The sequence below is a fragment of the Ornithodoros turicata genome, unplaced genomic scaffold, assembly GCF_037126465.1.
Source record: "Ornithodoros turicata isolate Travis unplaced genomic scaffold, ASM3712646v1 Chromosome21, whole genome shotgun sequence".
NCBI classification, from domain to species: Eukaryota; Metazoa; Arthropoda; class Arachnida; order Ixodida; family Argasidae; genus Ornithodoros; species Ornithodoros turicata.
The window spans coordinates 877,309-903,213 of NW_026999337.1; the positions used below are offsets into that span (position 1 = coordinate 877,309).

At 46.2% G+C, this 25,905-nt stretch overlaps 2 protein-coding genes across 3 annotated transcripts in view; one reads left to right on the top strand and one right to left on the bottom strand.

The window, feature by feature from the left end:
* The window catches only part of LOC135373116 (membrane frizzled-related protein-like), a 608,751-nt gene that overhangs the window by 99,942 nt on the left and 482,904 nt on the right, over positions 1-25,905 (bottom strand). For both annotated transcript variants that reach the window (XM_064606387.1, XM_064606386.1), the window contains one exon: positions 6,223-6,400. In XM_064606387.1, the coding sequence (XP_064462457.1) occupies positions 6,223-6,400 (178 nt within the window). The remainder of the gene's footprint in view (positions 1-6,222; positions 6,401-25,905) is intronic.
* LOC135373096 (uncharacterized) lies at positions 18,498-20,454 on the top strand. The gene is made up of 5 exons (XM_064606376.1): positions 18,498-18,640; positions 18,722-18,886; positions 19,053-19,143; positions 19,294-19,542; positions 19,636-20,454. Exons 1-5 carry the CDS (start codon positions 18,498-18,500, stop codon positions 20,452-20,454), a joined length of 1,467 nt encoding a protein of 488 aa, XP_064462446.1.

Genomic DNA, 25,905 nt, shown 5'->3' on the forward strand with positions numbered 1-25,905 from the left:
TCGTAGTGTAATCCCCCGAGATCAGTGCGTGTTATGCATCCTTCCAAATTGTAGAAACAGATCCCTCATTTCCCTCTTTCCCCTCCCGCAATACGCTCTCCGACAAAGGACCGGGTGTATGAATCCGCCCTTTTCTTAACTCCCTTGTCGTGTCTCCCTGAGTATGGCGTCGTAGTGTAATCCCCCGAGATCAGTGCGTGTTATGCATCCTTTCAAATTGTAGAAACAGATCCCTCATTTCCCTCTTTCCCCTCCCGCAATACGCTCTCCGACAAAGGACCGGGTGTATGGATCCGCCCTTGTCTTATCTCCCTTGTCGTGTCTCCCTGAGTATGGCGTCGTAGTGTAATCCCCCGAGATCAGTGCGTGTTATGCATCCTTTCAAATTGTAGAAACTGATCCCTTATTTCCCTCTCTTCCCTCCCGCAATACGCTCTCCGACAAAGGACCGGGTGTATGGATCCGCCCTTGTCTTAACTCCCTTGTCGTGTCTCCCTGAGTATGGCGTCGTAGTGTAATCCCCCGAGATCAGTGCGTGTAATGCATCCTTTCAAATTGTAGAAATTGATCCCTCATTTCCCTCTTTCCTCTCCCGCAATACGCTCTCCGACGAAGGACCGGGTGTATGAATCCGCCCTTGTCTTAATTGCCTTGACGTGTCTCCCTGAGTATAGCGTCGTAGTGTAATCCCCCGAGATCAGTGCGTGTAATGCATCCTTTCAAATTGTAGAAATTGATCCCTCATTTCCCTCTTTCCCCTCCCGCAATACGCTCTCCGACGAAGGACCGGGTGTATGAATCCGCCCTTGTCTTAATTGCCTTGACGTGTCTCCCTGAGTATAGCGTCGTAGTGTAATCCCCCGAGATCAGTGCGTGTAATGCATCCTTTCAAATTGTAGAAATTGATCCCTCATTTCCCTCTTTCCCCTCCCGCAATACGCTCTCCGACGAAGGACCGGGTGTATGAATCCGCCCTTGTCTTAATTGCCTTGACGTGTCTCCCTGAGTATAGCGTCGTAGTGTAATCCCCCGAGATCAATGCGTGTAATGCATCCTTTCAAATTGTAGAAACTGATCCCTTATTTCCCTCTTTCCCCTCCCGCAATACGCTCTCCGACAAAGGACCGGGTGTATGGATCCGCCCTTGTCTTAACTCCCTTGTCGTGTCTCCCTGAGTATGGCGTCGTAGTGTAATCCCCCGAGATCAGTGCGTGTTATGCATCCTTTCAAATTGTAGAAACTGATCCCTTATTTCCCTCTTTCCCCTCCCGCAATACGCTCTCCGACAAAGGACCGGGTGTATGAATCCGCCCTTGTCTTAACTCCCTTGTCGTGTCTCCCTGAGTATGGCGTCGTAGTGTAATCCCCCGAGATCAATGCGTGTTATGCTGCCTTTCAAATTGTAGAGACTGATCCCTTATTTCCCGTGCCTAGACGGCGTTATTCTGTACTTCGATTTAATATTAAAATTTCCAATACTGTGTCTGTAGCTCCGTCATACCGTTACCGTGTATTCACACGAGCGCCTTTTCTGACTGCGCAGCGACTGAAGGAGGAGTAGGAGGTATAACGTAATCACCCAATCATCAAACCATTCGGTCGCGGGCGGGGCTTATCGTACAGCAGAATCTAGGAAGCGCGCACGTTCTTATCTTATTTTTGATGAGATATGAAAGAGCCTTGTGCAACATCACTGCGCTCGGCAGCTCCGTCCGTCAGAAAGAACCACGCGGATAGTTTGTTCGCGGGGCACAGGAATCTGACGACTGACGCGCAGAGCCTTCCTGGAGGACGAAAAAAAGAAAGAAAAAGCCACTTCTGTTGCCAATGTGACAAGCCCTTTTGTTTTTATCTAATACACCTGGTAGAGCAACAATCGATTTTGTGGAAACTTGCCGATGAGCAATACCGAAATGTACTATGGAAACATGCCATGTGAGAACAGATCGTTTTTGAAATGAAAAACAGACACCTGGATGTCGAAGCAACGGTATGTATATACACCAAACCACTTTTTGGGTCCCCATATTCACGGCGTAGTGTTAATAACGAGTTGGCTGCATGCTCGCATTCCAAACCAAAAGGTATCGGCTCAGGATGCTGGTAGTTTCGTTTAAAAACGAGAAAATGTGTGACCAGTATGTCGCACGCCAGGTAAGCCAAAGGGGCTCAAAATTTAATCCACGAGCCGGCCACTGCGGAGGTCGCGCATATTCATAGTTCTCTTGCATCATAAATTAACCGTGTAATGCTATAATGTTTTAGGGCTGTAATTACACAAGCTTACAGGTAGCACCCTGTGTTCACCATCAAGTCTTGCAGTGCGCTCGCGGGAGGCCGCTGTATGCATACATTGTGTCCTTACAAGCAGCAACAAGACGAACAGTTTTAATAAACGGAGCCAGTTTTCCTCGGTTTCACTATTTTTGCGTGTTTACCATCCATCGCGGCCATAAAGTTTGGGAACTGCCACAGCGCTTCAAAGTAACGTGTTTTAAATCTGGATAAAGCTAGTGCTAAAAATGCAACATATTGACGAACGTCTCGCTTTGCCATAGCATTATTTCGTAATTATTCACTGGGGGAGCTTCTTATACAACGCGATATGCAAAAAGTGCGAATTCGTAAATTTCGTTTTGTCCCATAACTTTATATGTATGGACGGGGCGGTAACGTACCCCCCCCCCCCCCAAAGAAAAAGAAATGAAAATATAAGGAAGGAAGGTTGTTTGAGTGGGAGAGGATCATTTCCAAGAGAGGTTCTTCTCCCGTTCTAATTGCACTACCAACGGTGCGGGTTCATGGTGGTGAACTCTACCTCGCTGTGCCACCGGTATATGCGACGAACGTTTTACTGCAATGAGTAGAGCACGAAGGCAGTAGACACAAAAACATGGCCTGTCCAACGCCTAAATCAATGCGGCCAATGAAACGCAGGAATTGGAAGCTCCTAGAGGAAGGGATCGTACCTGAACCATCCCATTTCTGCACTCTAAAAACTGAACTTCAGGGCGTAGCAGGCTATGCTCCAACCATGGCCACGAGCGATAGGGTCATCGCTTCTGATTCGAAGAGAGAGGAGGGCGAACGGTTTTTGTGTCACTTATCATATATCCGAATTGACGCAAGGGAGGGGGGGGGTTATGGCAGGACCGGCTCGCCGTTGTTTTCCACACAGGAGTGGGCGTCGTCACGACTTTAGCAAAAAGAAGAAAAGAAGCAAGCCGGATGGAGGATACAGGTGTGTAGAGGGTGCATGAGTTCGTCGGAGGGAACAAACTGTTAGATGGGTCTTGGAGCAAGACCTGCCTTCTGCAGAAAGAGGACAAGGTTTCTTGCTTTAGCAGAACGTGCGGCAGAACTACCACACACACACCATTGAGATAAAAAGGTGTACGCTCCACTGTGTCTTCCAATCAGAAGTGAGCCTTCGCGGCAATGGTTGGCGCAGAGTGTGTTATGCGATGAAGCTGTTTTTACTGTGTTCTAAAGTACATCTCTATTACAGTCCCCTTCCTACGTATCTGAACGTCATTATCACGAAAATAAGGTTTGCTTACATAAGTATAATACCCTTTAATGCTTCCAGTCGTTTATTCCCCGATTGTCAAGACTCTGGAATGACCTTCCCCGCCATGTAGCACTTTTCACTAATCATCCCCAGTTTCAGGCGGCCATCACTAATTTGTTATCTCTCCCCTGACTCTTCTTTACGTTTTTTTTTCCTTTTTCTTTTTCTCGTACTGTTGTTCACGGGATCTATATGTGTACCTCCTTGCTGGTTTTTGCATTATGTCTTGATGACCGTAGTGTTGTATTTCCTTTTTTTTAAGTATACAGGGTGTCCCACCGAAAAAGGGCCAGGGGCTAAAGAAAAAACGGAGTGCTCTACACAAATGGAACCAACTCTACGTGCTTGGCAGTTGTGTGGTCTATCCAAAAATATTTTTTTCATCGCCCCTTGTCAATTAATTAGCGGTAATTAATTTTCTAACTTTTTAATTATCGGTTTTAGTTCTCAGATGTCAATGAGGAAGTTGTGGTACATGTTGAAAAAGACGCAGCTGAAGTGGTTCGAGGTTGCTATGGCTTGTGGTTTTGTTTTTTCCCGGGTTTAAAAATTGGTTTCAGATGCCGCGCGCACCACAGAGCGCTCCCCATGATTCGGCGCCCGCGCGCGACCATGGCAGTGCGCTCTGATAGGTGTGCCGTGAAACAGGTGAAATATCTTCCTCTTGTGTGACGTGGCCCGAGGATGGTCTCCAAGCGCTAATCTCAAGGTGAATGTACGCCGGAGGGCGCTGGAATCGTCGCGCGCGGGTGCCGGATTGTGAGCAGCGATCTGCGGTCCACCCGGCATCTGAAACCAACTTTTAAACCTGGGAAAAAGCGAAACCACAAGCATAGCGACCTCGAACCACTTCAGTTGTGTCTTTTTCGGCATGTACTACAACTTCCTCATTGACATCTGAGAGCTAAAACCGATAATTAAAAAGTTTGAAAACTAATTACCGCTAATTAATTGACAAGGGGCGATGAAAAAAATATTTTTGGATAGACTACACAACTGCCAAGCACGTACAGTTGGTTCCAGTTGTGTAGAGCTCTCAGTTTTTTCTTTAGCCCCTGGCCCCTTTTCGGTGGGACACCCTGTATTTGACGTTTCTTTTGTTGTTTGCCGATCATGTTAACTACTTTTTCTGTTTTCACAGTGTTATTGTCGCCCAACTTCTCCGTTATGTTGTACACGTTTGGGTCTTTAACGTATTCTAAATAAATAAATAAATAAATAAATAAATAAATAAATAAATAAAGGTGCGACCTTTACGCCACAGACGTCTCTGCTTTACAGCACACTCATCAATATCATACTGCTGCGGCGTTACGGTAGAAAACGAAGACACACAGCCTTCATAGCACTCTCTCCTATAGTCTTTCCCGCTCAGTCTTATTTACGAACGCTTTATGCATTTAGAGGCATGTTTAAGCACTACAGAAACAAGGGAAAGGGTGCAGGCTAGCTGGTATAGATCCATGAAGAAGACCAAGAGACACGGACACAGAAGAGAACTGAGAACCTACGTGTGTTGTCTTCTGTGTCCGTGTCTCTCGGTCTTCTTCATGCATGTTTAAGCGCACATAATTCGAAGGAACCTGCTGCAGATGGGTTACGGAAAAACTATCACTGGCAGATATAATGCCCCGCATATTCATCTCTATACTCTCGTTATGCGGTTTGCTATGCGGAGCAGAATGTATTCAAAAGCGGCCGCATCCATTCTCAAAACCTTGCGGTAGGCACAGGGGTCCTCGTGTCGTAGCTCCCGTAAAAGGCTATTTTGCAGACCGTGCTCTTCCCTCAACACCTATTCTTTCGTCCATATCGTCCTTAACCACTTCTTTTCATGGCAGCATTCACTATCGTCAATGAGAACAGCAAAAGCCACCAATTTTCGCTTTCTTTCGTCCATTGCGTACCAAGCGCCGTGCACATAAAATTAATGCTGCAACCTTCAACCGCAGCGCGAACTTATCCCCGGCATCTGAGCTGACAGCACATTGGAACACTATCTGTGTAGGCATTCCAGAGGGGCGTAGCCTCAGCGCCTTATCATTTACCCTCTCGTTCCTTCAGTCGCTGCGCCGTCAGAAAACACGCTCGTGTGAATACACGGTTACAAGTGTCACCACGTGGCTCTGCCGTAATGTTTAGCCGACGCCTTAGCCAAGTAAGCACGACACTGAAACCGAGTCATCAACTGATTGCTGATATGACTGCATCACTGCAATTACTGAGTAGCGTCGGCTCTTGCGTTCGCGAGGCCTCGCAATTTCCGAAATGCGAAATGATTCCGAATAAATGAAAAAGTAGAGGAGACACAGAGTTTATTGAGGACATTTCTAATATGTGGCATCGAGGCGGGCAAGCTGCGTGCGTATGTGGCAATCCGAGACATTTCTTCTTCCGCATAAGACGTGCAACTTGTATCGGGTAGAGGCGTAACTCTTGTGCCAGCATGCACACGACGCTATAAAACCAGAAAGTTCCGACATAACAGCCGCCGGCCTACACTCCAGGAGACCGTTGTCACTTATTTAAGGATGAAGCGAGGCGTGCGCCTTTTTATGACCATTAGAATGAACGCAGATTGTCACAGAAAGCCGTATGCCGTATGAATATTCATGGGGAAGTTCTGTTTGTAAAGTGAGAAAATTAATTACCCTTTAGAAAATGGCGGCTCGAGGTCGAAGTGCAAGAAGGTGATCTTGAGCGTTTCTGACTCCTGTCCTTTGAAGAGATAGTAGCAATGAGCGTTGTTTGGATACGGTTCGGGGTAACGCGGTGACGAGAAGTTGCCGTACTTTCCCGCCAGGCTGTCGAACTCCATGTGGCACACACCTGCAACAAACGAAGGAATACAGAGCAAGTTTGCGCGATTTCAAATATTCGTTTTGCGTGCAACCGACTCCCGAATTCTAGCCCAAGAAGAGGCGGCTTTAAGTGTTAACTGGTGCATGGAGACTGGAAATTAATGTACGATTTTGCTAAAACGTACATTAACAACGTAAAGCGTTTTCGACCGACCACGAAAACCCCCGAAGCTGACATGTCGTTGATATCCTATTTTGAAAGACGGTCATTCCCAGACCTCGCTGATATAAGCTTCGATATTGCAAACGACAACAATTTTATCACAAGACGATCAATGAACGGTTTCATTGCCAGGGGCGACACTTTACTCTTGATATTGCAATTTGAAATGCAGGATCCCCAATGCTGGAATATTGTTGCACACATTTCTTGTCGATCATCTTGTTCGTGACTGTGTGTACACAACTGAGCATGTAGCGCGTTTTGTATCCATTATGCGGCGTATGGCTACAAATGCCTCACAACAACAACAACAAGGAAATCATGACTGTGACCTGGGGTGATTCACCACAAGAGCAGTACACTACAAAATTACACGCGAAACATGAGATGTGAGATATAAGAATGAAGTTAAAGTTATGTGCAAACAATGGGGCTCTCCGCCACTGGCTACGCTGCACTACGCCACAAAAAAATGGAAGGTGAAAAACGAAAACAGAACACATGAAAGGAACACCAACGGTCATTGAGGTACAGAGTATGACTCTACAGCGTCTGAAGTAATCCGGTAGACAAGAGGAACTCCATCATCAGTTGCACGTGGGTCTGACATGGGCCAAGAATTACAGCCAGGTTGAACGTCTGTCGGCTGGCGGTATCTCAGCAGACAAAACAGCGACAGGTAATCCCAAATTATCCCCGTAAAAGGCGACATGAACCTGCATTGACAGTTTCACAGCGAAGAGGGTAACAGAAACGGAGGCACCGCGAATACCAAAACTCAAGCGGCTCTGACATCACAGCGCCCTTTCCAGTGAGGCAGCGCATGAGAAGTCACGTGCTTACGACTGCCAATGGCAATTGCTCTGAGCTCTCTGACGTCTGCGCTTTGTTCGACAGTGTGGCTTGTATCTCGCTAAGTACGATACGTAGAAGCATAATTCTTTTCTCCTCAGCATTCTGGCATGAAGGATGACGCGTTCATAGTGTAATTAACCTTATCTAGGAAAGCGTGCGAGCCTCGAAATGCGGGGTAGTTGGTAACAGAACAGCATGATAAAAAGGAATGGCAGCAGTTCTTTTGTGCTCTTCCTTGTCCTTGTCCCAAGTTGCCCTTTCTTTTTTATCACTACGAAAGTGTACGCCCCAACTTTATTGAAAATATTTCCTGACGTTACCTCAGGGTCTGGGGTCGTGAGGTATTATGGGACATCTGAGATCTTGAGATTGCCTCAGAGCATGAGGTTCTGGGGTTAACTCAGAGCCTGATGTTTCACAGAGTGGACCTGAAGGCATGGACAACGGAAAGCGCCCGTAGCACGACTTTGTGTTGAAATACGTTTTTATTGGTACTGACGTCGTCGTGTTCTAAATACTTTTTCAGACACTTTAATTGTCCTTCTGTTTCGTACGAACTCTTTTCATTTTCTTTCTGGATACTTCGCCTTGCTCCGTTCTGCTCTTCAAGCACTGGGGGTATGCACCTAGAAATAAAATATATATGAAATACTGAACAGTGAGTACCAAATTGAGTGAGCATGTCTCCATCTACGAAAGTAATTCGCTCCCCGGAGTGACAACACTATAAAAGTCAATTACGGTAAATTGTTAAGACGCAGACGGTTGTGACCAGTGGCACACATAGAGCCTCCAAATAAGCTGAGTAGCTCTATGCATACCAAGAATATGAGTATACGTTTATACTCATGTATATACTCGAGTATACGACAAATATTAGAAATTCAAAGTTACATCTACTTAAAGTGCAACTTCCTACTCACAGGATATTCAAGCATACGTTTTCCTTTGAAACAAGACGAACGTACGAACGCACACACATACAGCAGAAACTATATGCAAGAAAATATCCTTCACGTACCTTCCAGAAAGAAGCTTCCACGGGTTCTCTCGCAGTCGTTCCGGAAAATAGCGTGCACTGGATATTCCGTGCTCCCATTGAAAATCTGTGGTATTGTTATCTTCAGAAAATTTCCTCACGTTGTCCACAGAAGCAAACACTCGAATGTCGTCAAGAGCCTCACGTATCGACACGTCAGCATGACACCTTATTAATAAGTGGCACACAGTGCCAGGCGAATACACACGCAGGTCATGGAAGCAGGCGCGTAACTGCTCTAAGCAGAGGGAGGCGATTCCCCGAACCGCGGATTCCTTGTTACACGGTCATTCTTAATCTTGGTTCTCAATAACCGCCGTTACCCTACCTAAACGCGGTTATCCTAAACTACCGTTCGCTGCTGTTACACGGCGTGTATCATCACAGTCTGGTGTGGTCACGGGGTTTCAATCCCGCGGATTAATATTTACTAAACTGAGCACTTAGAAATAAAATTAAAAATTACAGCTACATATAAAATGATTGAATAATATATCCCTAACATACTTTTCCTGTATCGACCTCCTTTTTAAACTACATGGCCAAATATCCGCACGGTTCCGTTCTCACCGCACTGTTCCGTCGACATGCTCGCCGCCATTTTCTTGGTTTGGCAGCCTAAACCGAGGTTGCCTAGCTCCGTTTGCTCTAACCGCCGTTAGCGGCGTAACTGCAGTTAGGTCGGCCGTGTAACTGTGGCGAACGGCGGTTATCAGTAACGCCGGTGTGTCTAACCATGGTTAAGGATGACCGCGTTACAAGGGTATTAGCAGGGTCCCTTGATAGCTTATTGGTCACGCAGCTTCTCCGTAACTCTATGGGGAAGCTTTGCCCAGGGACCGGAGCGCCCGCGTGGTGGCGCTGCCATCGGAACGCGGGAAAGAGACGCCTGCGTCTCCCATTGCAGTACACGTTTTTCGGATGTTGTCGCGTTACCGTGTATTCACACGAGCGTGTTTTCTGACGGCGCAGCGACTGAAGGAGCGAGAGGGGTAAATGATAAGGCGCTGAGGCTACGCCCTTTTGGAACGCCTACACAGCTAGTGTTCCAATGTGATGTCGGCTCAGATGCTGGGGAAGCCGGGGATTACGTTCGCGCTGCGGTTGAACGTTGCAGCATCAATTTTATGTGCACGGCGCTTGGTACACAATGGACGAAAGAAAGCGAAAATTTGTGGCTCTTGCTTTTCTCATTGACGATAGTGAATGCTGACACGAAAAGAAGCGGTTAAAGAAGCTATGGACGAATGAATGGTTGCTGAGGAAAGAGTACGGTCTGCAAAATAGCCTTCTACGGGAGCTACGACGCGAGGACCCATTTGTCTACCGCAAGGTTTTGAGCATCGATGCGGCCACTTTTAAATACATTCTGCTCCGCATAGCAAAGCGCTAAAGGAGACTATACAGGCCAATATGCGGGACAGTATACTAGCCAGTGATCGTCTTTCCGTAACCCGTCTGCAGCAGGTTCGTTCGAATTATGTGCGCTTAAACATGCCTCTAAATGCATAAAACCTTCGTATATAAGAGTGAGCGGGAAAGAGTGTAGGAGAGAGTACTGTGAAAGCTGTGCGTCATCGTTTTTTACCGTGACTCCGCAGCAGTCTGACGGTGTTGAGTGTGGTGTAAAGCAGACACGGCTGTGGCGTAAAGGTCGCACCTTTCGAACACAGTAAAAACAGCTTCACCGCATAGCAAGTTCTGCGCCAATCATTGCCGTGAATGATAGGGCTCTCACTTCTGATTGGAGGACAGAGTGGAGCGTACACCTTTTTGTGTCAATTGTGTGTGTGTCTCTGGTGGTCCCTCTGCTGTACGTTCCGCTAAAGCAAGAAACCTTGTCCTCTTTCTGCAGAAGGGAGGTCTTGCTCAACGGCCCATCTAATACTTTGCTCTCCTCGACGAACTCATGCACCCTCAACGCATCTCCACCCTTCATCCTCTATCCTCCATCCGTCTTGCTTTTTTTTTTCGGCTAGCTTTGGTAGCTTCCAATTCCTGCGTTTCATTGGCCCCATTGCTTTAGACGTTGGACAGGCCATGTTTTTGTGTCTACTACTCATTCCGGTGGCATAGCGAGGCAGAGTTCACACCCACTCAAACAACCCTTATGATCTGTTTCTTTTCCTATTTTTTTGGTGGAGGGACGTTACCGTCCCATACATACATATAAAATTATGGAACAAAACGAAATTCATGAATCGGCACTTTTTGCATATCGCGTTATATAGGAAGCTCTTCTAGTGACTAATTATGAAATAATGTCATGACAAAGCGAGACGCCATCACGTAAGTGTTGCATCTTCCGCACTATAGCTTTGTCCAGGGGTTACTCTAAAGCGCTCTGGCAGTTCTCAAACTGTGTGGCCGCGATGAATGGGAAACACGTAAGAATAGTGAAACCGCGGAAAACTGACTCCCTTTATTACAACTGATCGTTTTCGTTGGTGCTTGTCAGAACACGATGTATGCACACAGTGGCCTCCCGTGAATACGCCGCATGACGTGATGATGACCCCGGGGAGCTGCCATGTAGGCTTGTGTAATGACAGCCCTAAAATATTATACCATTACATGGTTAATTTATGATGCCAGGCAACTATGAATATGCGTGACCCCACAGTGGCCGGCTTGGGGATAAAATTTTGCACCCCTTTGTCTTACCCGGCGTGCGATACTGCTCATACATTTCTCGTTTTTAAACCAAAATGCTAGCGTCCTGAGCCGATACCTTTTGGTTTGGAACGCGAATGCTGCCAACTCGTTATTATTAATTAACAGCAACTGATACAACGACTGCGCCGTGAATATGGGGACCCAAAAAGTGTTTTGATGTACACATCTACCGTTGCTTCGACATCCGGGTGTCTCTTTTCCATTTCAAGAGCGATCTTTTCCCACATGGCATGTTTCCTCGGTACATTTCGGTTTTGCTCATCGGCGAGCTTCCACAAGATCGGATGTTGCTCTACCTGGTGTAATAGATAAAAAATAATAGAGCTTGTAACATTGGCAACAGAGGGTGGCTTTCTTTTTCGCTCCGTCCTCCTTCTGCGCGTCAGTCGTCAGATTCTGTGCCCCGCGAACAAACTATCCGTGTGCTTCTTTCTGACGGACGGAGCTGCTGAGCGCAGTGATGTTGCACAAGGCTCTTTGATATCTCGCCAAAAATACAATAAAAACGTGTGCGCTTCATACACTCTTAAAAATGAACTTCACCGCATAGCACGCTCCTAGCCAACCATAATCTCGAATGATATCGTTATCTGCCTTGATTTGTTGAAAACGGGAGGCGTACGCCTTTTTTGTGACACTTATGCTGTTCATAATTGTCACAGAAAAGGCGTACGCCTCCCGTTTTCAACAAATCAGGGCAAATAACGATATCATTTGAGATGATGGTTGGTTAGGAGCGTGCTATGCGGTGAAGTTCATTTTTAAGAGTGTAGATTCTGCTGTGCGATAAGCTCCGCCCGCGACCGAATGGTTGGATGGTTGCGTGATAATGCTGCTACCTCCTTCTCCTCCTTCAGTCGCTGCGCAGTCAGAAAAGGCGCTCGTGTGAATACACGGTTATAACCGTGTGCTAGCAGCATGCCAGAGACATGCTGTGTTACCAAATGTCGCTCTGGGTATTCGGGGGGGGGGGGGGGGGGGGGGGGGTGGCAAGGTATCCATGTTCGCGTTTCCTGCGTTATCTGACAAGCGTGAGAAGTGGAAACGTGCCATCCATCGCATTGATAGTGGGCAGTTCAGTTTTGACTCTCCACACACACGTGTCTGCGAGAAGCACTTTGACTACAGCGATGCCGTATGGCACGACGAAGTCGTCATCGACGGTGATGAAGTGCTGCACAAGCGTGGAAAGTCAAAGCTTCGAGAAGATGCAGTGCCGCGCATATTCGACGGCTGCCTTCGTATCTGAGCACCCGAATCTGCGAAGCCGTTCCGTCAGATAACGATGCCCGGGAAACAGCCCCGTAAAAAGAAAGCGTCTGCCGTAGACACCAACAACGAATTCAGTGCTTTTATGGATAGAATCTCAAAAGAAAATTACTCATGCAACTGGAGCTTTTGAGCTGATTTGGCTCCCAGGGATGTCAACATTTGTAATAATCGTGTAATCGCGATCTAGTGATCGCGTCAAATGCTAAGGCAGCGTTCACACGGGGCAGCTTTTTCCAGCAACTATGAGCAACTTTGGAGTTATTGGTATAGTCGGCCGACACCGGCAACCTCCAGCAACTCGAGTTGCACGAAATCGCTCCTCGAACGAAAACTTGAAAAGTTGCTCGCGCGCTGGCCAGTCAGCGAGAGGAGCACTGTCACGTGGCTCCCGAGGGCGTGGAGGATTTCGTTCGTGCATTCACGGGTTCAAATCCTGCACGTGCAGCTCAGAAAAGACTTGTTTCTTTCTTTTACGAACGTCACGAAAATATGTCAATTGCCATTCTAGAAGGTAATAATAATCTGTTCGTGCAAAAAAAGACTATAATTTGACAAACGGGTATAAGGAAAAGACTCCGCCAGTTGGATTTGAACCCACACTCTCCTGTCGCCGTAAGGTTGCTTGTGGGCTACCGAGTTGCTACATGTGAACGCGGCCTCTGAGTGGTCATGTAACTGTCTGCGATTAACTGTAGAACGTCCTTTACACGCTAAATAAAGTACGCATTATTAAAGTTGTTTAGCATGGCAGGATAAAAAGGGCGCTCGAGATTGATTCACGGAAGCATGTCGGATACATGCACTCTAAAAACTGAACTTCACCGCATAGCACGTTCTGCGCCAACCATTGCCACGAATGATACAGCTATCGCTTCTGATTCGAGGAGAGAGGGAGGCGTACGCCTTTTTGTGTCAATTTGGATATATGATAATTGACACAAAAAGGTGTACGCCTCTCTCTCTCTCCTCGAATCAGAAGCGATAACCCAATCATTCGTGGCAATGGTTGGCGCAGAGCGTGCTATGCGGTGAAGTTCAGTTTTTAGAGTGTGGCGGTTCCTTTCAGCCTCGTAAAAGAAATGAGGTCGAGACGATAGATTACTAAAACAAGAGATGAACGACAAGGACACAGCGGTTAAATTTCGTGACATGTCTGTCAGTCGGGATCTTTTTAGACGCTATACTTTTGACTTCATCAGCTTCGCGGCAACAATTGAGTGTAACTCCTTTGGTACCTCGTGAAAGGACTGGTGTGATTGCGATCGGCCGATCGCGTCAATTAGTACGCCGTCATGGGCGCAGCACCTGTCCGCAATTAACTGTAAGAGGTATACTGTACGCGCTAAGTAAAGCACAGATCACCTTACCACCGTGCCCTATGCACATAAACTGGGCTAGAATCTCCGGTTGAGGGTTTGAAGATAGGAGACTCGCGACAATACATCCGTGCCACTCGAAATGGTCGGCAGCAGTTTTCCGCATAAAATAATGCCGAACAGAAAACGATTATTCGATTATAGTTGTTGCAACGTAGCAGGAAACCATTGCAACAAATAATTTTCTCGTAGGTTGTCTGGAAAAGCGCAAAAACACTGCATCTGCCGTTCCCATGACTGGCCCGAGTGGGAGATTCTACCGTGTTCCGATCGCGGCGCCACCACGCGGCTCCCGTTGTCCCTAGGCCAACTTTTTGACGGAGCTGCATGACCAGAAAGCTATCAAGGGACCGTGGTATTAGTGTACGGCCCCTCCTAGAGTATCCCCTCCCGAACCAATAAAAAAGAGGGAGAAATATGGATGCTTTGGCTCGAGCAAAGCCACTGAGGGGAGCTGTAAAAACGACACCGACGCATGTTTCCCGCGTCGTTCTTTCTTCTTTTTTTCAAAACTGAACGAACCCAAATATCCCATCTTTTGTAGATTCTTTGCGCAACACTTCATTGTAATGCCATACACCGACTTGTTTGAAGCTCATAGAAGCAGAAAGTATCGCAACAACTCCTGTTTGCAATTTTACCTATCCATTCTAGCCTAGATATTCCATGGATATTCATAGATATTCCATAGAAATTCACGCGTGAACTCCTACAATATATCCTATATTGCGCTTATTGGGTATTCAGATGACTAGTCCTGCAAATATCTGTAGTGTGTTTGTCACACGAGTAATGTTATTTCTGTTTGCATACTACGAAGACCTCCGTGGCTAGGAAAACAGACGCCCTCTGTTTTCGTAGTTCCCTAGCCTCGGGTTTTAGGAATATGAATTATAATCTCCAGCTCTTGTTAGCAATTTTTTTCATAAGGATTTTTGTGTAATACTCCTATTGGTGTACAAGTTGTGAGCGCTTTGTGTTAGCAGAGCTTTAATTTATCGCCGAATATAATTAAATTTATGCCTTCCTCATGGTTCATGTGGATGACACAATTGAAATTTCACATTTTGGCGCTGCGGTTTGGTGTAGGCCAAATTAACGTTGACAATTTAATGAAATGAACATAATTAAAAGTCAACCAACAAACTAAATCCTACTAAAAAAATTTGCGAACCTCTCCAAAGAAAAAGGCCCCTGAGAAATTTCCACAGAAATTCTCAACGGTGGTGTACCAAGGTGTGAGGCCCTATGTTGATCCTCAAGATTTATTTATTTATTTATTTATTTCCATTACCTCAAAGGCCCGAGGGCATTACATGAGGGATGGGCGAAGAAACAAAATAGGATAGCAAGCACACGAACTTACAAAAAAAAAAATAACAACAAGGAAGAAAGTACATAAAGCACTGGACGTCAAGCATAGAAAAATATCATGTTACACGGAAGTGTGAACATAAGTGACGGCGAAATGACTGGGGGTCAGTAATGTTGATGATAAGCTCAGGTAGTGCATTCCACTCCCTGACTGCAGATAGAATGAATGATTGCTGGCAGTGATTAGAATGACAGTGAACAAGCTTAATCATTTTACCATGATCAACCCTGTTGGAAATGTAATCAGGTGGGAGAAGCAGGTTAGTGTGAAGTGTGGTGTTGTGGTAAATCTTGTGTAAGAGGCATAGTGACGCAATTCGGCGCCTGGTGGAGAGGAGAGCTATATTATGGTGAAACTTAAGGGCAGATACACTTGTGAAGCGGGAGTAAGATGAGGTAATAAAACGTACAGCCCTGTTTTGAATCGCCTCGAGGGAGGCGATTAAATAATGCTGGTGGGGGTTCCATATGGCAGATGCATACTCAAGTTTTGGTCTTACAAATGTTTCGTAGGCTCGGAGCCGTACCTGTGGTGGCCAAGGGCGGAGATTACGTTTAAGATACCCTAGGGTTCGGTTAGCTTCAGCGGTTATAGGGTTAATATGAGAGCTCCACTCCAGGACTGCGGTTAGCAAGACACCAAGATATTTGTACGAATCACAGGTCTTGAGAGCTTCTGATTTAGCCTGATAATTATAATGCAGGCTACTACGCTTCCTTGAAAAAGTGAACGATTTTACATTTGGTGTTATTTAGATGCATTTGCCATGATGAGCACCAGTCCGAAATTTTATCCATGTCATGTTGTAACATGTCTTGGTCATGGCTCGTGGAGATAGCCCTATATATAACACAGTCGTCAGCAAAAAGTCGGATGGATGAGTTGCATTCCAGAAGGAGGTCATTGATGTAGAGTAGAAATAGGAGGGGGCCAAGTACAGTGCCTTGTGGGACGCTGGATGTGACATTCTTTAAGGGGGAGCAGGCGTTGTTGATTGTGCAGAATTGGACACGGGATGTGAGGAAATGATGAATCCATTCAATTAAGTTTGGATGGATGCCATAGCAGGAGAGTTTATAAAGTAGACGGTTGTGGGGTACGCGGTCGAAGGCCTTGGAGAAATCCAGACATATGGCGTCAATCTGGAGACCAGACTCCATTATACTGTGTAAGTCACTAGTGAATTCGACTAGTTGTGTCTCGCATGAGAGACCCTTTCGGAATCCGTGCTGGCGCGGGTGGAGCAAGTTATTTGATTCTAAAAAGGACATTACGTTAGAAAAAATTATGTGTTCTAACAGCTTGGAAGGAACTGACGTGAGTGATATTGGGCGGTAATTACATACCTCATGACGTGGTCCCGATTTGTGCGCCGGAATAACTTTACCTACCTTCCAATCAGCGGGAACATAGCCGCTACTTAGAGATTGTGCGAAAATGAGTGACAGTATTACAGCGACAGTTGCTTTAATGTTTTTAAGCAACTAACTATTGATGCCGTCTATACCTGCTGATGATGATAGCTTCATATTTTCGATGATTTTGATTATGCCATTAGTCGATACAGTTATCATGGGCATCCCTGCAGTGGCAGCGAGTGATAGTGGTGGGAGAGGGCCCGGATCCTCGTTGGTGAAAACGGAAGAGAAGTAGTCATTAAAGCAACAGGCACTGTCTACATCGCTAACGGGCATGCCGTTGCTACCAAAAATTGTGATACGGTTGGACTCAGCGGGCGCAATGGTACACCAAAACTTCCTTGGGTCGGACGAGAGCAAGGAGGGAAGGTCTTCAGAATAAAATTTCTCGTTACTTTTCTGTACTTGTAGTCTGAATTCCCTGGCCGTCTGGTAATATTTACCCCAAGCAATACTGGTGTTAGAAGTTCTGGCACGACGATACAAGCGCTTCTTCCTATTAGCTAATGTTTTCAGCTTTGAGTGGAACCAGGGGCACCGTTCACTCGAACGGAAGGATATTAAAGGTATATGTTTGTCTGTTAGTTCGTCAAGCTTGTTCCTGAATAACTGCTGGTTCTCCTCCGGAGAATGACTTAGAGAATAATGGGAGAAGGTGGTGACAAAAGCCACCAGTTCCTGACGCATTGCATCATAGTTTCCCCTTCTGTAATCCCTTATTACATTCTGATTAAAGTTTCTTTGTGATTCTTTAAAGATTCGCTGAGGTAACCCCATGAGAGCTACGGCCTGCCCCCCCCCCCCTCTGAGGTCTTGAGGTGAAACCTTAAAAAACCACAGCAAGGTCTGGGGTTCTGAGGTACTGTTGGGGACACGGTTGGGTCTAAAATCTCCAGCCCGTGGCCGAGCAGTCCCCTGTCGGCGACATTGCGCACGAAGGAATTATGCCATTACAGTCCCCAAGGTAGCAGAGCCGTGTAAGCCAAAGGAAGTCTGGCCATTAATGGGACCTGCCTATACCTGGAGCTCCACCCACTTTCTCAGCTCTCTGGCCAATCATGAGGCAGAATGCAGTGCGCTATTAATCCCAGGCTATCCAAGCTATAAATTACCTCTATTCACCGGGTGCCATCGGGAAACTGGATTGGATTGGATTGAATAGGATATTCCCTGACGACCAAGCAATATAATGGATTTTGCGTCCACTTTTAATGGCGCCATCTGGATGGAGAGGGGCATGTCGGGAAGACGCAGAATAGCAGAAGGGAGAAGTAGCAGAAGCAGAAGTGTATGCTAGCAGAACTGATTGGCCGGTAGAACCGCTAGTTGGAACAGACTGCCGGTATTATACGTATTTTAACTATAAAACAACATGATTAAATCAAGATTGGGCAAAGGTGTGTACATGAATAAAAGTATGTCATAAAATGCAAATTTTTGGCAATCCCTAGCGTTTTTCTTGCTATTTGCCTGTGGTTGCTGTCGTTACTATGTTATTTTCTGGTAAACATCGACAATGGAGCGTAATTTAAAAGTGAATTGCAACAGAATGTACACTTGCGGAACAAAATTGGCGTAATTTGTGAAAAGAATTGGTCATGAAATCCTCGCTTCGCCGTTTCAAGCTACGCCGCCATTTTCGGGAAAATTTTGGTGTCATGGTGGCCCGCATAGAAAACAGCGACAATGAAAAACGCTCAATTTGAATGACAGGTCGCGCCTCTTTCTTATAGGGACCGAGCCGGCGTGTTTCGCTGCGACCGGCGCGCCCCCACGCGGGACGCCCGAGAACAGCGTCGGGAGGGCGTCCGTTGTTTAGCACGAGGAAGCCTTGGCAATCGCGCTTGTGCGGCGGCTTCTTCGTTCGCTGGGGTTTGTTTAGGCAGCGAGAATGCCAAGTCACAACAACTGCTGCATAGTTGGGTGCAACGCGACCTACGCCAATTCTCCGAGTATCAGACTTTACAGTTTTCCATGGAAAACCTACGAGAAGGACCGACGTGCAACTTGGATCCAACTTGTTCGCCGAGAGACGTGAGTTGTGTAACCGACGTAGTTCACCGGGGGGTTGCTGACTTGTAATAGCTTGTAATTGCTAACTTTTCCATTCTGCAGGAGCACTGGCAAGTTGTGGGAGCCGACAAAGCACTCAAGGATTTGCAGTAAGCATTTCGTGGGAAATGTCAAGTCTGATGAGGAGAGGCATCCGGCTTACAACCCGTCCATCTTCCCCGACGTGTACAGGAAGCGGTCGACTCCATCGTCTGATCGCTACGCAAGGTAATCCAGTGCTTTTCTGAGTTTAGTGTGTTACCCCCCCCCCCCCCCCCAATGGTTTATCAATATCCCTACTCATCATTCATTACTTCTTGTGGTTACAAGGTCGTTTATAAATAATACAGCTTACTTGACAGTTCAGAATACATTTTTCGCATAACTGGTGCAGGGCTAAACGACGCAGGGAGTGTGGTGCCGTGAGCACCCAGAGCTTGGAGCCCACCGGGGAAGACGAGGGAGGCGATCATAACGAGTTTTCCGTGTGTCCTATACAGAAGATGTATTTGAAATGCAGGACCCTGATATGTGTACGTCACATGAAGATGAACCGCCACTGAAGGAGGTATACTGAAATCTTTTTGTGCACCCATAGCTCCTCCCAGACTCTTAAAAGTGTACAATTTCAATAGGCATCTACAATGACTGAAGAGTCAAGTGGAAGTTCGAACATTTCTGCCTTCTACTGCGACCACTATGACACGAGCGTCGCCGTTCAGGTCAGCAGTGTCTCCATGGTTGACAACGGCATCAGTTGTCCACAGCGTCAGTATGAGACCAAGAGCACTGGCACAGCATACAAGGAGCCATACTTCGGAGGCTATAAGTCCATTGCAGATAACGAGCAGCGGCTGATTGACCTGACAGGAGTGACGCTCATGGTAAGTGAACTGTGTGTGCATGTGATTATAGGAGCTGATAAAAGGAATACTGGTCACCAGTGGCTAATACTGTTAAACAATGTTCATCCACAGGTTCTGTCCCTCCTGCAGAGCCTACTCCCAGACTCAGGACGCCAACCTCGAGAACTCCATGTGAATGACAAGCTTTTGCTCTTCCTCATCAAGTTAAAGCATGGGGTGCCCTTTTCGTGTTTGGCATCTCTCTTCGGGATACACCGAACGACAGCAGCAAAGGCATTCAAGCATGTCCTCTTTCATGTCTGTGCAGCAACAAAATCCTGGCTGTACTGGCCAAGCAAGGCTGCAGTACAGGCAACAATGCCCCCAAGTTTTCGCTTGTTGTACCCGAATTGCCGGATAATAATAGACTGCACAGAATTGAAAGCAGAGACACCAGCAGGGGTCCAAGCACAGAACCTCTGGTACTCCCACTACAAGGGGACGTATACAATGAAGTACCTGATAGGAATAGCACCGAATGGTCTGGTGACATTCTTATCCCCAGGCTTTGGAGGAAGAGCCAGTGACACCAACATTACAGTGGAAGCTGGTCTTCTACCACGGCTAGAGCCTGGAGACCTCGTGCTGGCAGATAAGGGCTTCCCTGGAATCCGGACTGGTGTTGGACAACAGAAAGCAACGCTAGTGATGCCCCCGTTTGCCACGAAGCCACAGTTTACTGAGGCAGAAGTGGACGCAACGTATGAAACTGCATCTGTGCGGATACATGTGGAAAGGGTAATCCAAAGACTGAGAATCTTTGACATTTTAAACCGAAGAATTCCTCATGACCTGGCAGAACATATGGACAAGATAATGCATGTGATATGTGTAATCACTAATGTGAAACCAGGAATCTTTCGTAAAAATGATGAAACAATGCAATTTTAATAAAAAGGCTTTTCATGCAGTCATCCACATTGACACGGTTTTTCATCAATTTACACATGGTGCATAAATTATATGGTGTATCTGTCTACCAGCGCTGGCAGAAAGTGTACAAAATAGAATTCCCTTAAGTGCGGCACGGAGTCCCTCAGGAAGTCGTCACTGCGACATATCTCAAGCATCAAATAATCAGTGTCCGAGTAAACAAAAAAAAAAATGCACTTATGAAGCCCTAAGACGTACAGTGACACTTGTATCTGTGTATAATATGGGTGTGACTTCCTTAAGCTGTAGTCTGGATTGCACTGGATGTAGGCAAGCAGCGGACGCTCGAGGACACTGCCCTTTCGTTTGCTATACGGACACTTTATCTCCAGCAAACAGACGTTGCCTGCTTCATCCCTATAAAAGATGGGTTCAAATCAGTGAGATGCAGGAGCACAATTAGAAGCACACCCTAAATGCCGGCACTAAGGATTTCTGAATTCGCATGTAAACTACCTGAAAATCCCGTCTGGAGAGCAAGCAAGCCACGGATCATCAGAGTTGACGACCAGTCCTAGCTGTGTGACAGTGACCCCAGACACGGATTCAAACTTTTGCCGTGCAAGTGGCTCCATGCATACTCCATACTGCATAGCTGTTGTCCTGACAGGGATGGCATTTATAATCTTTCCTGCCAGCTCCTCAGGCGACTGTGTCCACCGTAATATCTGATGGCTCTGCAAGACAAACAGCAAATGATAGCTTTGCGGGCGCCAACGTAATACGTAAATGGGAAAAAGTTAAAAGTAAATAAAGACAATGCAGAAAGCGAAAGATTAAGCACTCTGAGCAACCATAGGTGAACCACTGCAGACAGAAATCCTGACAGCACGCGAGACCAAAAAAAGGTAAGTAGAATATGCAGATGGCAGAGATGTCCTAGCATCCCTTGCGGTACCTTAGTCCCTGTAATTCGATATTCACGTGCTTTGAGCCAGGATGATCTGTCTGTGGCGGTCATCCTACAAAGCTCAGGAACGTCTTCCTCCATCAGCAAAACCCTCTCCAGGTAGAAGGCCTTTTCTGTTGACTTTATCCTGTCCACGAAATTCTCCACCTTGAGCATAATACCCCTTGCAGTGATACTGCTCACATAGCTGGGAAAAACTGGTCTCAAGAGATCCCAACTAAACACAGTTATGTTGTCCCCCTCTGTGCTTTCAGCGCCTGACGCCTCCGTGGCAGATGTCAGTGCACTTCCTTCGGCCCTTAACATATCAACCAGTGAACAATCCTTGCCACTGAAGTGATTCAGAACGTGCGTAAGGGGAACCTCGGGAACATTGGGAAGACCTGCGAAAATATGTTTTTAGATACACTCCTAATAATATGTAAACGAAGCACGAATCTATCTGAAGTGTAGAACATGTTGCAATCGCGACAGCAGAGGACTGCTAAAAAGAGCTGCAAGGCTTGATCAGATACCCTTCACTATGTATATGTGAGCATCTAAGATGTACTGATAAAACCCAGTTATGGTATAGACATTTACATCATCTCACACGGCACGCGTGCACACACACATACACAACAGGTAAATGATACTCAGACCACCTCAGGTGACCTCAGAAGAAAGTAGTCTAATAATGGAAATACCTGTGGAAACACCTCCGGATGCTTTGACTAACTTTGGATACTTGTGCTGCTTTGATGCAGCAGGGATACCCCACGCTCGTGCCTTGCTGGTTTTTGTTGACGAGTCCTCCACTTCCACGTAAAGTGCAATTGCAGCAGCGTGCTTACACTTTCCTGCAGCACCAGCCTTGCAGGTACATGTAGCTTTCTGCAAACTTCTGCCTGCGTTGATCTGCGCATAAAATGCTTTCTGAATTAGTCTTTGTGAATTAGAACAATGATATAACCGCTCATTATTCACAGCAGATGAAAACTACGTTCGTATTCAGGGTACATGCAAAACAAAACTGCAAAAAGAAACAACGGATGTCAATCTACTCACATGCAGTATCACGTGATGGCTGCGATCATTAATTCGTGTCTGGGGGACACAGTAGCCCTCGATCTGACTGTGTCCGTCATCCCGAATCTCACGGACGTTGTGCACATGTCCAGCATCCACCAGTAACTTCCCTTTCTTCAGGTTACCGCCTCTGAAGAAGCTCTCCACGTCGCATATTGAAGAAAATCCCGTCTGTATGTGGCACGGTGCGGTTTCGGGAAGGCCCGGCGGCATGATACAACAACGATCCGTAACCTTAAGTGCGAACTTAGAAACTAAACTTCTCATCCGCCAAACAGACAACCACAGCTGATACAGCTGCAATTCTAGAGCGCTCCCGACACCTGCGTCGAGACCGCCGTAGATGGCGCTGGGCGCGGGGTGCGCAGCGGCGCCGCCTAGACGTTACTCGGTCCCTATGCTCCTCCTAATGGCCAGTCTCCCTTTGGCATACACGGCACTGCGAGGTAAGGCCACGCAGCGCCACCTGTCGGGAGAGAGTACCATCGCATTCTCAGCGTCGTCTGCTAGGGAGAGCAGTTCAGCGCGGCCTCCCCTCGGGGAGGGTTTTTATTATAGTTCCTTCGTACGCGGCATCGCCGATAGGGGATTGTAGGTTTTTTTTTTGTTTTTTTTTGTTAAGAGTGGTCGGGGGTTTCGTGGTAACTTTCGTGATAACTTTTACAAATGATCATGCGTATACTCTTCAAACAGTCACCTCTAATAGAGGTAAAAAATGTATATGCGTTTTTACCTCTAAAAGTAAAAGGTATAGGATAACCTCTAACTAGCGTAACCGAACACAGACACGACATTGCACAGCGTCTCGTAGTACCAGGATCTGCTGGGCTATCGAGTTCGACAGTATGCCGAAAATACAATGACAATAGTTCTCAAATCTGATCTTTCTCTGCACTGTACGCGGTAATGTTCGTGCACAGATATTCATGAAATAGAGTGTGACTACTTCGTCTCCCGGCAGGAATCTGAGAGTACTCCGCTGACACAGCAAACATAAAACCGTCATAAGGGCTACCTGTTTACACCTATTTACCAGTATGAGACAATTGATGTTCTGAGGCTGGAACACATACCTGTGTTCCATACACACATGTATATATACATATACACATACATACAAGTGTTCCAGCCTCAGAACATCAATTACCACGTGCTCAACAGATGCCGCTTGCCTCGATCCCGTCGTATGAATATGTGTGTATGAGTGAGAAAAATAAGTGAGAAAGAGGGATGAGTGAGAGAGAGTGGTTGGTTTGCCCTTCAGATGACGCGCCCTTGGAAGTCGCTGGAGGTGTGTTAGCTTAGCTGAATTGCTAGAGCCCTGGACCGGTAATCTACAAGATGTGGGGTCGAGTCCTACAGCTGGCTAACATTTTCAGCCCTTCTTTCACTATTTACGAGTAACAGTTTGTTTATGGGTTACATCGAGTGCATTCTTATCGTGTAACTCTTTCGGATGAGCATGACGCGCATTTGTGTCGTCCCTAATTGTGGTCTGCCTCGGCCAAATCTCGTTGTTTGCTGCCTGTAACCTCTGGTCACCGGACAGTTTCTTCTAAGCTCGTTACCGATACCTATGTAACCTCTACAGCGGAAGTTGTGTTTTCCTTAACATTACCTCTGAAAACGAAACTCTTGCTGTAGAGGTACCAAAAGTTAACGGAACACGGCGCTGGCGTATTTGTCATCGAAACGGCAACCTGCTAGATATCAGGAAGAGATCGAATAAGAAACGGGTGACTAGCTATTCTATCCATCACTCAGTATGTCTGTCCGCTCCTGTTTGCTGCTATGGTGTCGGTCCGATGGAGAAATGCGATACCCCGATCTTCCGTAAACTTTTGTCCCAATCTGTACTATACTAACTAGACATTACCCTTTACTCGGTAAAAACGCAAATACTTTTTTGACCTCTATTAAAAGTGACGGTATTCATATTTTTCGAATACCAAGGCAAATAATTATATATTCGGTTAGGTTGCGGAGTCGAGTGCGGAACTGTATATTCGAATCTCGAATCGAATCGATATTCTTCTCAAACCGGATATATCCCTCCCAACACGTAACGCTGAAAACGGCACAAGAGAGAGCATAAAACAAAGTGAGCGCTGTTTCATATTCTGATATTTTTACAGCTTTTACAGTTACTTTAACCAAAAGCGGTAACTAGTTACGGCTATAAAATGTTTTTTTTTTTCAAGTGACTTTTCTTTTTTCCAATGTCGATGATTAAGGGTGTAAAATGGGGTGTTGAAAAAGGTGTTTAGCATCTAATACACCCTTTTTACACCCCATTTGAATTGGGAATATGGTGTTAAAAACGGTGTTTTATTTCGTGAGAGAAAAATTATGGTGGTTTCACGGCTCCGCTCGGCAAGTAATCACATTATTATGTTTTGTTACGTTTTGTTCTGAGTATTACTAGACCGCTAGCGGGAGCCCCGTAGTTTTCTGCACCCTATCAACAGATAAGATTATGAGTCCGTCATTGGTTCCGGTAAGTTAAAGGTCACGTTATCAGCGGTCTGACCTTAGTTTTGAAGACAACGTGCTGTCCATGCACATATAAAATGCACAGTTACTGGTGTGGTTAATAATTATACGCACATGCGCCTGACTCCACGCTGATACCACGCCACAGCCATCATTCTGTTTGCCCACCTGAGGGCTCTCTAAACTAGCGTCGAAATTGACATGGATGCAAAGTGCTCCATGAGCGAGACGAAATGTGAGTTACGTCTTTTCTATACAATGCTGTTTTCGAATGAACAGCGGCATGGCCTATAAGGCGTCCGCTCCTTGGCGCCAGCCAAGGGGTTGGGCACCAATCCCTACCGCCAAGGTTTTCCCAAGACGAATGTCTGCCCCCTGAAGTCGGTCCAGGACGCATATTAACACCACACCTCTCTCCATCTGTCCACGTCTCTACGCCGCTTATAGCCACAGCTGCTTCGTGGCGCTAACACGCAAAGAATGATCGATTGTAAATCAATTCAATTCCAAATTACAGTCTCAAATTATGTATTGAGAATTCTGATCGTATGTTCTAAATTCTAAAACGAAGTTTCCCTCTCAATTTCTAAATTGACAATTCTAATTTGATGTTCTAACTTTCATTTTCAAATTGCATATTCTATATTGTGTTGAACACCCACGAACTCTATTGGATATGGACGGCGTTGAACGGAGGCATATCACTTCGTCGGTTCACGTGTTAGGTCCTTAGTCGAGAATAATTTCTTGTGAGGTGCATCACCTTGTAAGTAATGAACAGATTGAGCAATTTCTTTATTATTATCACGTGAGCTCTATGCTGTGGTATCCGCCCATTTCATCGAATGCCGATTCATCGAACGCCGTTTCGTCGACGCCATTTCATCGAACGCCGATTTGTCGAACGCGATTTCATCGACAGCAATTCAGCGAACGCC